Source organism: Parasteatoda tepidariorum, chromosome X1 (assembly GCF_043381705.1).
Source record: "Parasteatoda tepidariorum isolate YZ-2023 chromosome X1, CAS_Ptep_4.0, whole genome shotgun sequence".
Taxonomy (NCBI): domain Eukaryota; kingdom Metazoa; phylum Arthropoda; class Arachnida; order Araneae; family Theridiidae; genus Parasteatoda; species Parasteatoda tepidariorum.
In genome coordinates this window covers 61,396,747-61,411,067 of record NC_092214.1, presented here as the reverse complement: position 1 = coordinate 61,411,067, position 14,321 = coordinate 61,396,747, and the positions used below count along the sequence as shown (strand labels likewise).

Genomic DNA, 14,321 nt, shown 5'->3' with positions numbered 1-14,321 from the left:
CATTATTGTAGGCCATTCCAAAATCTTTTAGCTTTTTAAAATGGACCTTGGGTCAAATTTCCTCAATGAGGTTCATCGGGTTTTCTAAAATCTCCACATTTCTCTTAAAAAATTTTTTTATTAAAAGAACAGCAAATATATGGTATTTTTCTTCCATGACATAGTCATTATTATGGATTTACTAATTTAGTATAATAATATTGATTATTATTATAATTGATTTTACGTTTAATGCATAATTTTAATTGAACTATTTTTAAATTGTGTGTTTTCCTAATTTAGGTCAATTTTTATCTGAGTGTGAGAGGCATAATGAAGCGGCAGATATTTACGTACGTGCTGCAGAGCTTGCTATGGACGAATACGAAATTGTGTTTAATGCTGCAAATACTCTAAGGTAAGTTGATAAAAATAAATTTAACTTATTTCATTCTCCCTTTTTTTTCCTCAAAATTTAATCAAGTAGGAAAACACAAATAAAAAATAAGAATGAAAGTTTTATTTGATTTTTTTCTGCACACATTTAACATATATTTAAATATTCAGTAAGATGTTGTCAGAAAAATGATTGAGATAATAAAGCCTTTGCGCATTAAATGTTTAATTAGAAAATAAAACTTACAACTGAGCTACAATGAGGATAAAAAGTAATAAAATATAAATCGTAGAGTTATATTAAAAAAATTTCAGAACATTTGATTGCTGTCTTCAATTTATTTCTCGACGATGTTTAACTAATGATGTTGTTTGTTTTGAGCATTAATACGGTCGTATAGAATCAATTAGAGAAAAGATGCAATTATTATTTTTTATTTACTCTCTTTACATGATTGTATGCATAATCCTTTAAAAACACGAAAACAATCCCTATTTCCTATCACTAGACATACTGTTAAAGGTCTAGGCATACTTAACTCATACTTAACTCAAAGGACACTAGACTTTATCGATAATGTTCAACCAGTGATGTTGTTTAATTAAATCATTAATACGGTTGCATAACATCAACTAGAGCAGTGATATAATTATTGATTCTTATTTGCACTTTTTGCATGATTTTATGCATAATCTCTTTTGAACATAAAAACAATCCTTCTTTCCAATCGCTAGATATAGTGTTAAAGAGCTAGACATACCTTAAAAGGATTATGTTATCTATTTTGCCAACAAAATTGAACAAGAACACTTCCATATGAAAAGAATTTTTACAGGAGCTTAAATGCATAATTGGACTTAGTATTGAATGATTCAAGCATTTTTTTACTGCATTTGAAGTTTTTAAAGTATTTAAAGTTCTGCTATTTTAACCAAAAAATATCTGTTGATATTCGTATAAAATACAAAATCTGTAATAAAATATAATATTCGTCATATTTTCCCCAAAGACGTAATAGCTCTAAGCCACATTGAATGAGTAATGATGCTTACGCGTCCCCAAAATTTGTTGGTAAGTTGCAACAAAACTTTAGATATTTACAGTCATTTTCTTACCACACCAAGCTAGTAAATTTTGTCATTAAGTTAAATGTGTACGTTATAAAACTAACTTTATGGTAATAAAAATCCTTTCTCAGTTTTTTAGAATATCATTCTTTTATACAATGCATTTTCTTTCCTAAGTAGCAGATTTTCTTGAATAAAATATTCAGTATCATAGAAATAAATGCAAATTGAATTCGTAAACTATATTACGAACGAATGCTCGTTACGCTAAGTTCCCAGAAGATGGCATTTTATGAAGCGCACTCGGTTTAAAGTTAAATTCAAAATCTATTTCAGACACAAAAAAATAAAAAATACGCTCAGAGATCTAGGGAATGATTTCAGCATTTCAAACGGGTAAAAAATATATAAGTTTATCGAACAAGAACTTATGGTTCGATGCATTTTCGAGATCGCAGATGAATTTTCCCTAGATAAGTTGCTTTAAGGATTTTCTTACAATGAATAAATTTTTTGTTAATATTATAGTAAAAGAGTAAAATCTTTTGCAATCATTCGATCAATAATTTTGTATTATTAAAATGAAATACAGCTGTCATGATAATTTGCTTTTGTAACGAGAAACAATTTCTTTTTATTTGATAATAAAGTATAATTTGCTGTTTATATTGTCTTTTCATATAACAGTTAATAGTCTAAAATTAGTACCTAAATGTTTTACAGAAATGGCAGGGAATGAATGAAACTATTATAATATTAGGTGAAGTCAGTAAACAAAGAAGAAGATGACGTTAAACCAAAAATATGAGGTGCGAAAAAATGAAAAGGAGCCAGAAATTTAGTTGCTGTTGAGATCTAAGAGATTCACGTTTTCACATGCTAGTTGGCAATAATTGCTATGCAAGCGATGATAAAAGGTGGATAAGCGAGCTGCTGTCATTCCTTTTCTTTCTTTTTTTTTTCCTTGGTAGGATCGTTTACTAAGGACCGTTCCTCGTCGATTTCATGTAGCTATAAACAATGATCAGAGGTATTTGGAACTGTAAACAAATCTTATGAAGATTTTCAAATCGAACAATCCAAGTTAACTGTCTCAGAGAGTCACCCTCTTGCATGACGATACTAGACAACTCATAGTCAAGACGATAAAACATTTTCTTTAGTTCTGAGCCACTCACTTCACTGTTCAGATCTATCTCCACGTGTCTTCCCATGGACAACTAATCATGCTTCCATTTTTCAAAGTTAACAGATAAGCGAGGCATAGCCAAACCGTAAATAGTTGCAACAACGTTTTAAGTCAAAACAATTGCCCCTTTAAAGGCGTGCTTGTCCCTTTCACACAAAGAAACAAGCAAATCTCGTACCGGAACAAAACCGGTTGAACCTGTTTCCTGGTTACGAATATAAACGAAAGTTGAGAGAAAAATTTACCCAGAAACATTAAGGAGATAGTGCTCATTACGTGACGTCTATTAAGTGATGAGCTAAAGAAACTGATGCCTGAAAATCGGTTTGAAAGAGACGACGAGATTTACTTGTATAACTATTCCAAACAGAAGCCATAACTAATGTTACAATTTTGCATTGTAGGGCTAGTATTACAACGAGATAAATGTCTAAACACCTGTAGGCAATACTTTTGAGTTTCATTATATGTATGAAATAGCATGTATGGATAGTCATTATATGTATGAAATAGCCTCTGAAATTTTATTTATTGACTGAACGTAATAAAATGCAATGTTAATAAGAAGATTATTTCACATACTGTGATATAATAAAATTAAAATTTCTTTAATAATATTGCTACGAGGTTTCTCATTACTTAGAGATAACTTTAGACAGCAGAATTCCTAGACAACAATGAAAAAAAAAATTCTTTTCGAAAATTTCATAAAATTTTACAACATATTTTTTTAGTATCAATACGAAAGTATTTTTCATCAATTAATGAGAAATTTACTTATCTTGGAAAAAAAGCTGGGGAAAATCTGAGTTGAATTTAGCGTCTATCGAAAATTTGACGGTGAATATGAAGGTGAGAAATTGCCATTGGAAATCATTAATCACTGTTAAGTAGTATGTATTATTACATAAGTAAGTAATTAAATTAATTTCATAGATAAGTAATTAGATTATGAAAAAATCATATGACGTTTTAATGGACGCCTCTTTTATTTAATTATACTATATTATATAATGAGGACAAGCACAAACTAGTCAACTCGAAAACACTTTGCCTAGTTTCAATAATTGAGATAAAAATTTTTGTCATAATCAAAATTTTTAGTTAGAGAAAAAAAAATGTGCATGGGGAAGATATTGATTAGTTCCTTGGAAAAACGAAGCAATTTTTCACATAACCGAGCGATCAAAAGTTTGTTAAAGTGACGGTAAAGCTGTGACCTCTCAGTAAAGAAACTTGGAGACTTATTAAAATTATATCATTACTTGGTGACTTATCGAAACGTACTTAATCAAAAATCAAGCCAATCTACTAAAAAATTGTCAAGTTTAAAATAATTTGGAGAAAAATAAAACTTAATGAAAGTTACAAATTGGTGGCAAATTGTTAATGGACTTGTTTTCTTATGTTAATGCGTTGGCAGTAATCGAAAGAATATATATTTCCAGAATTTTCTTTTCACTCATTTGCATCTCCTTAAAAAAAGTTAGTTGTTTTCTTGAAGAAAAGGCTTTTTGAGGATTAAACAACAATTCAAGAATTAATTTAAAGTAAAAAGTTAGGAAATGTGTAATGACTATAATGGCATGAAAGATTACAATATTTTTAATTTTGATTTTGGTAAATATTTTGTAAAACATTAAAGACTATTTATTTTTAGTAGTGCTGGATAATAATTTAAAAACCAACTCGCTATATCATCTTTATCCAGAAAAATTTTAACAAGTACACTTTGCAGTCATACAAATTGCATGCATTAGCAATTTATGTTCTAACAGATTCTCGAAAAATAGCACATAGGTTAAAAAAAATCTCATGCGTAATGTTAATGCGCAATCAGGAGGATACAGCATGGTATGTTTCCATTTATAGGCAAATAAAACAATCAAATTAAATTATATGTTTTAAAATCTGTGTGCTCATTTATTACAATATTTCCACTCAACATTCAACATTTCACTTCATTCAACATTTTCCCCAGCTGCTACTTCAAAAAAATATAAATAAATTAACGAAAAATATACTAACAATATTGATTGTTTCAATCACTCAAAGTACTTTTATATCACGAAATTTAAAGTTTATCACAAGTTTATTAAGAATACATACGTATATTTTAAATAAAATGTATTTCTAAGCAAATTTTTTCCTATATAGGCAAGCCGGACGCAATGCTGAAGCTGAAACCTTTTATTTGGTAGCAGTAAAGTTAAAACCAAACGTAAGTTCACTCTAACTGCATTAAACCAAAAAAGTAGCTAAAAATTTGTGATATTTATTTGCACTTTTATTTGATATATATTTGAAACATGTAAATACGTTTAGCAATGTTGTACCATGTAAAAAACCATAACGTGGCACCATATCGACTTTAAAATAAATGGTGAAATCAACGAATTTACCACTATCTTCAAAATGAAGTTCCTCTGGAAATTCATCTACTTTAAACAAAACATAATAAAAGTAGTCAGCTCACAAACTTAAAACGGCTTTTATGTCCATTTCATAATATATATAAACTGCTGTTTGTAGAAAATGCAACACCATGAAGGAATCATCAGAATCAAATGAAATATTATTTTAATAATGGATATAGNCAGTGTAGCGTATACCGGGCAAATATATACCGGGCAATGGCACTTGACCTTAAAAAAACATCAGTGTAGCGTATACCGGGCAAATATATACCGGGCAATGGCTCTTGACCTTAAAAAAACATCAGTGTAGCGTATACCGGGCAAATATATACCGGGCAATGGCACTTGACCTTAAAAAAACATCAGTGTAGCGTATATCGGGCAAATATATACCGGGCAATGGCACTTGACCTTAAAAAAAACATCAGTGTTGGGTATACCGGGCAAATGTATAACGGGCAGTGCATTTAACCTTAAAAAACATCAGTGTAGGGTATACCGGGCAAATGTATACTAGGCAGTGGCACTTAACCTTTAAAAAACATCAGTGTAGGGTATACCGGGCAAATATAAACCAGGCAGTGGCACTTAACCTTAAAAAAACATCAGTGTAGGGTATACCGGGCAAATGTATACTGGTCAGTTGCACTTAACCTTAATAAAACATCAGTGTAGGGTATACCCGCAGTGGCACTTAACCTTAAAAAAACATCAGTGTAGGGTCAAAATATCTAATAAATGTAATTATATCCACGAATAAATTCTTATCAAATCGAATGTAATAAATATTTTGGATATTCACCAAAGCATATCTGTGATTGTCGGGATACACCGGTGAGGGTCCGAATGTACAAGAATGTAATGAAATATTCGATCTTTCACCGACATATTTGGTGTTATTCGACANAGAAGTATTGGAGATGAACACTTTTCAAAGGGCATTTACATGAGATTTGGGAAATTTCGATTCCTTATTAAATATGTCTACTTTAGGGTCAAGATGACTCTTGTCTTAACAGGAAACAGTTTTTTGGATTGAAGTTCAGATTTTTCAACACTTCATCTTCCACTTATACTCATTTTTTAAAAAAAAAATCAAAGACAAAACAGAGGGCAGTTTCATTATTACTAACAAGAGACAATTGAAAAATTAACATCATAACACAAATATGTACACACATCCGAAAATCAAAATCATTTTCGACAGAAAAGGGGATTTCCCGATGAAGCACCGTCTAAAAAAAATTGTTTACAATAGGAATTTTTTTTTTTATCATTGGGATTCAAAACTGCTACATTAATGCTGCGTCAGTTCTTATGATAATGTTTAGTATGTGGCGATTCATACATTAATTCGAAAAAGCTTGTAAAAACTGGAATGACAACAACTAAAAATCGGGTAGAAAACAACGACACACGCGATGGTGTCGCGGTAATATTCTTGTTCGTGTCTGAGTATTATTCTTTATTAAATGTGTTATATATTACACAGAGTAATTAATAACTGTGTTATAACCACGTTGGTGACTTTCGGAAGTGGTCTGAACAAGCCTATCTTAACAGCAACATCCACTTCGATTTAAACACGCCTACTTCGATGGATGATACACATTGCACAGTTGACTTGATATTTGTGACTGCGACATGCTACTCAGTCTGGATCACACACCGTTGAAACTTGTACGCACTCTACTGCTAATATCAACACAGGAGTGACCACGTAAACTACCGTGAACTTAATATAGCTCTCATGATCCACATTCAAGTGTGCGATGAATTTAATATAGCTCTCATCACCAGCGCTCAAAATCCTGTGAACTTAATACGCCTCTCTTGGTCTTTTGCAAAACTCCAATAAATCAACTAGTGAGGGGGCCGGGATAGCCTGGTCGGTAGGGCGCTGGGCCCATATCCAGAGGTCGTGGGTTCGATCCTCGCCGGCCGAAGACTCCCCGTGCAGTAAATGGTGACTGATGCACGTTAAATCTGTCGAGTCTCAAAGTCCTCCAGGTTCCCACAACAAATCAATACCTCTGGGGGTACTGATCCAGGAGTTTCCTTGTCTTCTGGATTGGTTCAAAATTGCAAGGCTACGGAGTTGAACGTAAGTAGTCGTAAACCCATGAAATTGGGTCGGCTGTTCAACGACGGTTATAAAATAAAATAAAATCAACTAGTGATATCTAATCATCCCCAGATAAAATTCTGGTGGAAGAGTAATGTAGTGTAACTACCACTACAATAATACAATCCCAATTCGCCAGTATATAAGACGCGTTAACTCAATTCTGTCTAAGGGATATCTTTTGATACCTTAAGTACCGCACGTGATCTGAACCCGCCAACCTCGATAGAAACGCTCATCTTGAAATGAACACGTCTAATTTGATAAATAGAACATAGTGAACAGTTGACTTGCTATATGTGACTGCGACATTGTGCTTCTCACGCTGTTGCTATTCAGTCTTGATCAAACACAAGGGGAATAGCTTTTGATTCATGAAGTTTGACATTGTCAATAATCCTCCTTTTTCAAGCTGTTTAAGCTTTTTTTAAAAAAAAAAACAATCCTCAGATTTTAAATCGGGAGCTTTAATTTTTTATTTGTACACCATTGCTACCCGACTTACTTATTTTAAACAAAGCAGTTATTTTAAAATACGAATATAATTTACATTAAAATAAAAATTTAATTAGAAAAACATTTGCATACCTTTTATTTGAATCCAAAAAATTACTTGTTTTTTAAGAATAAAAATCAAATTAAATGTTTTTTTCTGTTCATTTATGAAAAAATTATAATATTTTGGTGAAGGAGTTGACTTTCAACGATTACTTGAACAGGCTGCTCATCATTAGAAACACAATGAAATAGCTTATATGATGGTCTTAATTTTTGCCTCGAGGGTTCCTTTGTCTTCCGAGTCAGGTGCACTAGTACAATAAGTTTAAAATTGAACATTAAAAACGGCGCATTCACAATATGGTTTGCACGTGATCTTTACTATAAAATAACGAATGCTCATAAAATAGTTTCAAATATAAATATTTCTTACATCATACCAACAAGGTTTTATTTGTAAAAGTGTTCTTATTTGTAAAGTGTTATTTACATAAGGGGGAGTGGGGTGAAACTAGGTACCTTAAGTTTTGCGAAATTAGTTCTGTTTTCCTGAGGTCAAATGTTGAATTGCACTTAATTAATTTAACTTATCGACAAGAATAACCTCCCACATTGGCGTGTTGTAATTGATTAATTCAAAACTTGTGTTTGTTTTACTATGTTAATTCTCTAATGTTCGCTTGTTTTTAAGCAATCCTTTTTTATTGGTCATTACAGTTATAAAAATTATTTTTAATCCAGCTTACTAAAATTCATACCTTAACAAACATTAAGGATTTAACCCGATAAGTAGCGCTGTACTGTTTAGTTAAGATAAGTTCTGTTCGTGGGGTAAAGCCATGTACTACCCAGTCCGGAGTCCTCCTCCCTTTGCTATGTGTCTATGTTCGGTCCTCGTAAGCTACAGTGCAGAGAAAGAAGAAGATAACTGCATCCAGAAGTGAAGAAAGGTTTTACGAACCTCAGGACAAAATTTATTGTGGGTTCCTTCCTTAAAGCACAAAAAGTCTTTATACAAAATCGTAGTATGAATTTAGGAAAATTATCCGCCACTTTCTTTTGAAAAACATTAACAATTACTTTTTTGGTAAAGAATTTCGGTCTGGCCTTCAGCCTTTCCGAGCCCCTAAACAATTTCCCCTCCTTCTTGAGTATGGCCTTGACTACATCATATGTACATTACATACATAATTTTCTTAAATTGTTATTTGAAATAGAATTGTTTGCTATTTTTCCACTGAAATTCTAGTGTTTCTAAATTTCCCACAGAGTGAGCATGTGTACCCGAATTTAGCACATCTTTGGGGTAAAATCGAGTGGTTTGATTTTTTTCTTGAAAAAAAAAGTCTTTTATAAAAAGTAGTACATGTTAGGACTTTTCGAGAATGATATATTGTACATAACAAAACAATGCGTATCTTAGTTAAATCAGACAGTTTCTAGGCGGAAGAGTTTCGGTCCTACAGGCCATCGAATCTTAGCCACCCAGTATTACACCACCTTCCCCTATACCTTCAAACTACTGTCACTAACATACCATTGAAAGTAATACTAATGAGTTATTCTTGTGCTTTGCAGGAAGTCACCAGTCATATGAACTTAGGAGCCATGCTTCACGTGAATGGCAAACTTCAAGAAGCAGAACAATCTTACTTGGAAGCTTTGAGATTAAGACCAGATGATCCTATTACACAAAATAATCTTCAAAAATTAAGAAATCTTATTTCACAAAGGCAAAGAAGAGACAATGCCAGAAAACGACATTAAATGGGTCACCATTTCAAATAAAAAAAATGCTATTTTTTGTTTCTTCAAACTAGAGGGAGCATTATAAGAAGAAAACAATGTCGCTTTCTCTCACACTTTTCTTGGTGTTATATTTTTTAAGTGACACTGAATTTAAACGTCAGCATGTTCGTGTTGATTTTTTAGTGTACTAAGAAGTTATATAACTGGCAATTGAATACATTGCGTTTTTAAGAGCTCGTGCGTATTAGAATGTGAATGAAGCTAAACTGTATGATGCTTCTGCGCTAATATGAAGTGATAGCAACGGACAAGCGGTAAACAGATGTACTGTTTTTTTTTTCTCTGATGCAGTTTAACTATAACCAATGCAGTTTTACTACAAGTAATATGTCATTAATGAAATTCAAACTCTTAAGTCTGATTATTTATATCCTGTTTTTATAATTCTACTAGAAACCGTTTATACCAGTTTGAATTTAAAAATTATTTAATTACATACAGTCTTAGGTCTGCAGTTGTATCTCACTCATAGTTACAAACTACTAACATCTGCTCGTCTTGAACCACAAATAGCATTCTAACTTTCGAACTCATTTTGAATCATGGATCTTTAACTATAAACTTTTGAACATTTTTAGCCATGTATCTCTAAAGGATTTTGAACTATCGACGTTCGAGCTTGCTTTAAATCACAGATGTCGAATCAAGAGATTGTTTTAATACATAAATTACGAGTTACTAAGCATCAAGCATGAACAACATATTTGGAACTACCCACGTTCATAATTGAGAAAAATATTTTAATAGAATGATGGTTATTACTGTACTACAGTCCAGGAATCGCAAGTTCAAGTCATGTTTGGGAGGAAATCTATAGCTCCGGACATCTATCTCTGTGTATTCCAGTCCAGGAATCGTGAGTTCAAGTCACGTTTAGAAGGAAATCTATAGTTCCGAGAATATATCTATAGTTCAAAGAATCAATTAAAAGTTCAATGAGGAAAACAATTGTTCAAGACGAACTCTAAGGGCAGTAGCTAGTAGCTCTCTGTGCCATACTACTTCAGCTATATTTTTCTCAGTTTTTAAAATATTTGGTACATTGGTACAAAAATTTCAGTTTGTATATTATAGAAAGCATCAAAGTTAAATAATTTTCAGTGGTTATGCTGGCGATTTATCAAACTGCTTCTAAAGCTTAACATCTACACTTTAAAGTATCATATTATGTGTAACAACCTATCACTCTTCGTTGTCAAGTGATCACGGGAAACTGCAATTAATCTAGTCATGGTTAATGTTCACTTCACTTAGAAAAAGACTGAAGATAACTTTTATTGTGATGTGACAAAGTGTCACATAGTGATTATATTTTTCTTTAAGTAAATGAAAAAACAGAAAGTTTAAGTGATGAATATTTAGATCAATGTATTTTCTCAAAAATGCATTAAAATGTTGAAAAGATTTCCACCACCTAAGGTTGAGTTTTATTGTAAACCTGGCAGTAAAATGGGTTCTAGTAAAAGAAAGATTAACTGTTTCTCAACTTGAAGCATAATCTAGATTGTGAAACATGTTAAACAAATAAATAGTAAGTTGATTTTTGTTTACCAAAGATACCACTAGTCCTAGCGAAGGTATCCAACATTGTCTACATAAGTACTTCAAACATTTATTGAACAGAAAAAGTAAGGATTTCGTTTCCTTATAACTTTTCTTTTTCGCATTACTCAAACCTTAAATATTTAAGTGATTAATGGCTATACTGTGTATCAGCACAAAGAAAATGTATCGGTGAAATTACTATTTGTAAAAATTGTAGTGAAATTAACTTTAGTATGAATATTCGTCAACTTTATATATGTTGTTGTTTTGCTTTTTTTTCTATACAAAACTGTTTTATTATGTATGATATTTAAATTTTATGTTATTCGACTGCTTCATTCCATTTTCAAATTATTAGTGCACTATAAAGACACAATTCATGCACATATTTTCTTGTTGTATACCAGAAATCGTCTTCCTGTATGTGTGAGCACTTTGGATAATGACAGTGGAAACCGTCTATGGAAGATCGAGCTTCAGTTGAATCATATTAAATGGTGTTTTTTCTACTATACAATGCAACATATTCATTTAGTAGACTAGAATGGAATGAAATATAAATATTTTATGTAGATACACTGCATTTGACTAATCACTGCAAGATTTTTGTGTTAAAACCTTTTAAAATAGTTATTAATTATCGTCTTACCGAAAAAAAAATTTAATGGGATACAATTTTTGGATTTTAGACTGATTTCTTTTATCTATTAGAAATTAGTATGGTACTTTGCTTATTACTTCAATAAAAAAGAGTAAACAATATATTTTTATTTGATGTTAGAAATTTGAACATCAATTAAAGTAATGTCTTGGCTAAACAGAAAAATTACCGTGAGTTATAAGTTATTATTTAACTATTTTTATTAATTTTAATAAACTACAAGTAAAACTTAAAATGCAAAATTTTTCTCGTTTAGAAAACAGAGTTTTTTTAATCATCGGACTTATAGTAAATGTGTGAACAGTAAGTATTGTAAATAAATATTAAAGCGAAAAAAAATCCAAGCGTTTTCAAAATACCCTAATCGAGGTCAAACGCAGAAAATATGGAATCAGTATCATTAAATAAGCAGTTTATTTGTCGGATGGGAATGTTATATTTAACTATTTTCATTAATTTTAGTAAACTACAAGTAAAACTTAAAATGTAAAATTTTTTCTCGTTTAGAGAACAGAGTTTTTTTAATCATCGGACTTATAGTAAATGCGTGAACAGTAAGTATTGTAAATAAATATTAAAGAGAAAAAAAATCCAAGCGTTTTCAAAATACCCTAATCGAGGTCAAACGCAGAAAATATGGGATCAGTATCATTAAATAAGCAGTTTATTTGTCGGATGGTAATTAAAAACGTTCATCAATTCTTTAGAGCCTTATTTTTAACGTCATTCCACACAAAAAGTGTTTTTGGTTGGTTTCCTTCCTATTTTGCACTTAACGATCTCAAAAAAAGATTCGTTAAGTTTTAATATTTCTTCTTCTCATGTAAATATCAATTTACATCAATTTATAAATTTTTTTAACGCAAAATTTTTATTACATTTTTTTAGTCATAGATAAAGTGAGTGGATAAAGGAATAACAATATTGTAAGGTGCAAATTTGTCAATCAGTTTCAAGGTAAGATTAAAAAAGAACCACAAAGACTCTAAAATAATTATTTTATAATTTAAACGAAGAAAAAATACAAATTTCGAAGTCAACAAATGTGTCAAAAATATGACAAAAATACTAATTTTTAACTCAAAAAAGCAGTCACAAACACATAGTCCTTCTCGCCGATAAGTACTTCAAAAAAGCAAGGAAAAAAAGTCAGCAAAAAATTCCGAATCAAATTGCGGTAAAAAGTACTGGCACTCGTGCGTATTACTTGTACCATAAAATCCACTTTTACCGGAACATGTTACGGAACAAAAATTTGAGATGCAGTAATTTTTACAGTAATAATTACCGTAAAATCCTTAAATCAATCCAGTTAAACATTACAGTAAAAATTACGGTATAATAATTTACGGTAAAATCGATTTTACGGATGATCCACCCAAAGTGCCGGTACTTTATACCGTAATTTGATTCTGAATTTCTTACAGTATGGACGACGCAGAAATATATTAATTATCGAAGAAGTTCAATAAATATATTTTTTCGCGTTTCTTTCGCTGGTTAATTCAGAAAAGTAATTAAAAATAGTCAATGGAAAAAGAAAATATTTTAAAATATCCATTATTTATTCATTTCACAGCAAAACATATATATTTGACTTTTCCTTCTAAGTAAGAAAAAAGTTAAAATAATTAAACTATTTGGTGAAATTATAATGGAAAAAGATATTTTAAAAAAAGAGTTTACCATTTATGGTTTACCGTAAATTTTTATATCAGTTTTTAAAATTTTAATTACACTTAATATGCATATTATACTTTAATGAATTTAGTTATACATGAATTTCACAGACTTAATATTTAATTAATTATCTTTCAACACCTTTTTCAGATGCATTGTAAGATTTTAAAAAAATAATGAGTTAATATCAAATACTTTAATAAAGCATGAAATAATCCCTTCAAATTTTTTTTTCTCAGAGATCAAAGTAAATTAAAAATACATTCAAAAAGATTTGCTTTTTATAACTGATATTACTTAATTAGTAGATTTATGAATAAAGAAAACTATTACTAAATTATAAAAGAATAAATTCATGCATTTCTTTTTCCATTTCATTTATTCCTTATCGGAACAATTAGGATTAAAAACTATCTTGAATTTTGTTATTTTTAAGTCATCAAAGAGGCTTTTTTCAAATAACATCATTAAACTACAGGTTTTTCATGAAATAATATCTTGATTGTTACATGAATTGAAATTTATGGGTTAGAAATTGTGAGATTAAAAGTGATCATTTAAGCAACAGACTTTTTAAATCTTAAATATAATAATTATGCTCTATTATAAGAACACTGAAATTTAATTAAATAAGTGATTTTCTATGAAAATGTCTGTAAAAAGACTATGCATTGTAAAAAAGACTATGCATTTCTATATAGAGACTATGCATTATAAAAGAGACTAAGATACTATGCATTATAAAAAAAGACTGCAGTTTCTATGAAAAGACAATGCAGTATGCTCAAATTGCTACAGTTTAAATACTGAGATAATCGATTGGGCGGTAATGGTTTAAATGTTGGTTAAATTGATTGCTCGATACTGGTTTATAGGCTAGAAAAAGTTATTGAGCTGCGGCAAATTTACCATGCAGTTATCAATTCTAACTACTTTCTTTGATTGAAAGAGAAA

The 14,321-nt window shown here is 30.5% G+C and overlaps 1 protein-coding gene across 2 annotated transcripts in view; it reads left to right on the top strand.

The window, feature by feature from the left end:
* The window catches only part of LOC107438659 (protein O-mannosyl-transferase TMTC2), a 375,992-nt gene extending 366,526 nt beyond the window's left edge, over positions 1-9,466 (top strand). For both annotated transcript variants that reach the window (XM_021146497.3, XM_071187375.1), the window contains 3 exons: positions 283-397; positions 4,790-4,853; positions 9,251-9,466. In XM_021146497.3, coding sequence (XP_021002156.1) covers positions 283-397; positions 4,790-4,853; positions 9,251-9,439 — 368 coding nt within the window. In that variant the 3' untranslated portion in view covers positions 9,440-9,466. The remainder of the gene's footprint in view (positions 1-282; positions 398-4,789; positions 4,854-9,250) is intronic.
* The last annotated feature ends 4,855 nt before the right edge of the window (positions 9,467-14,321 follow it).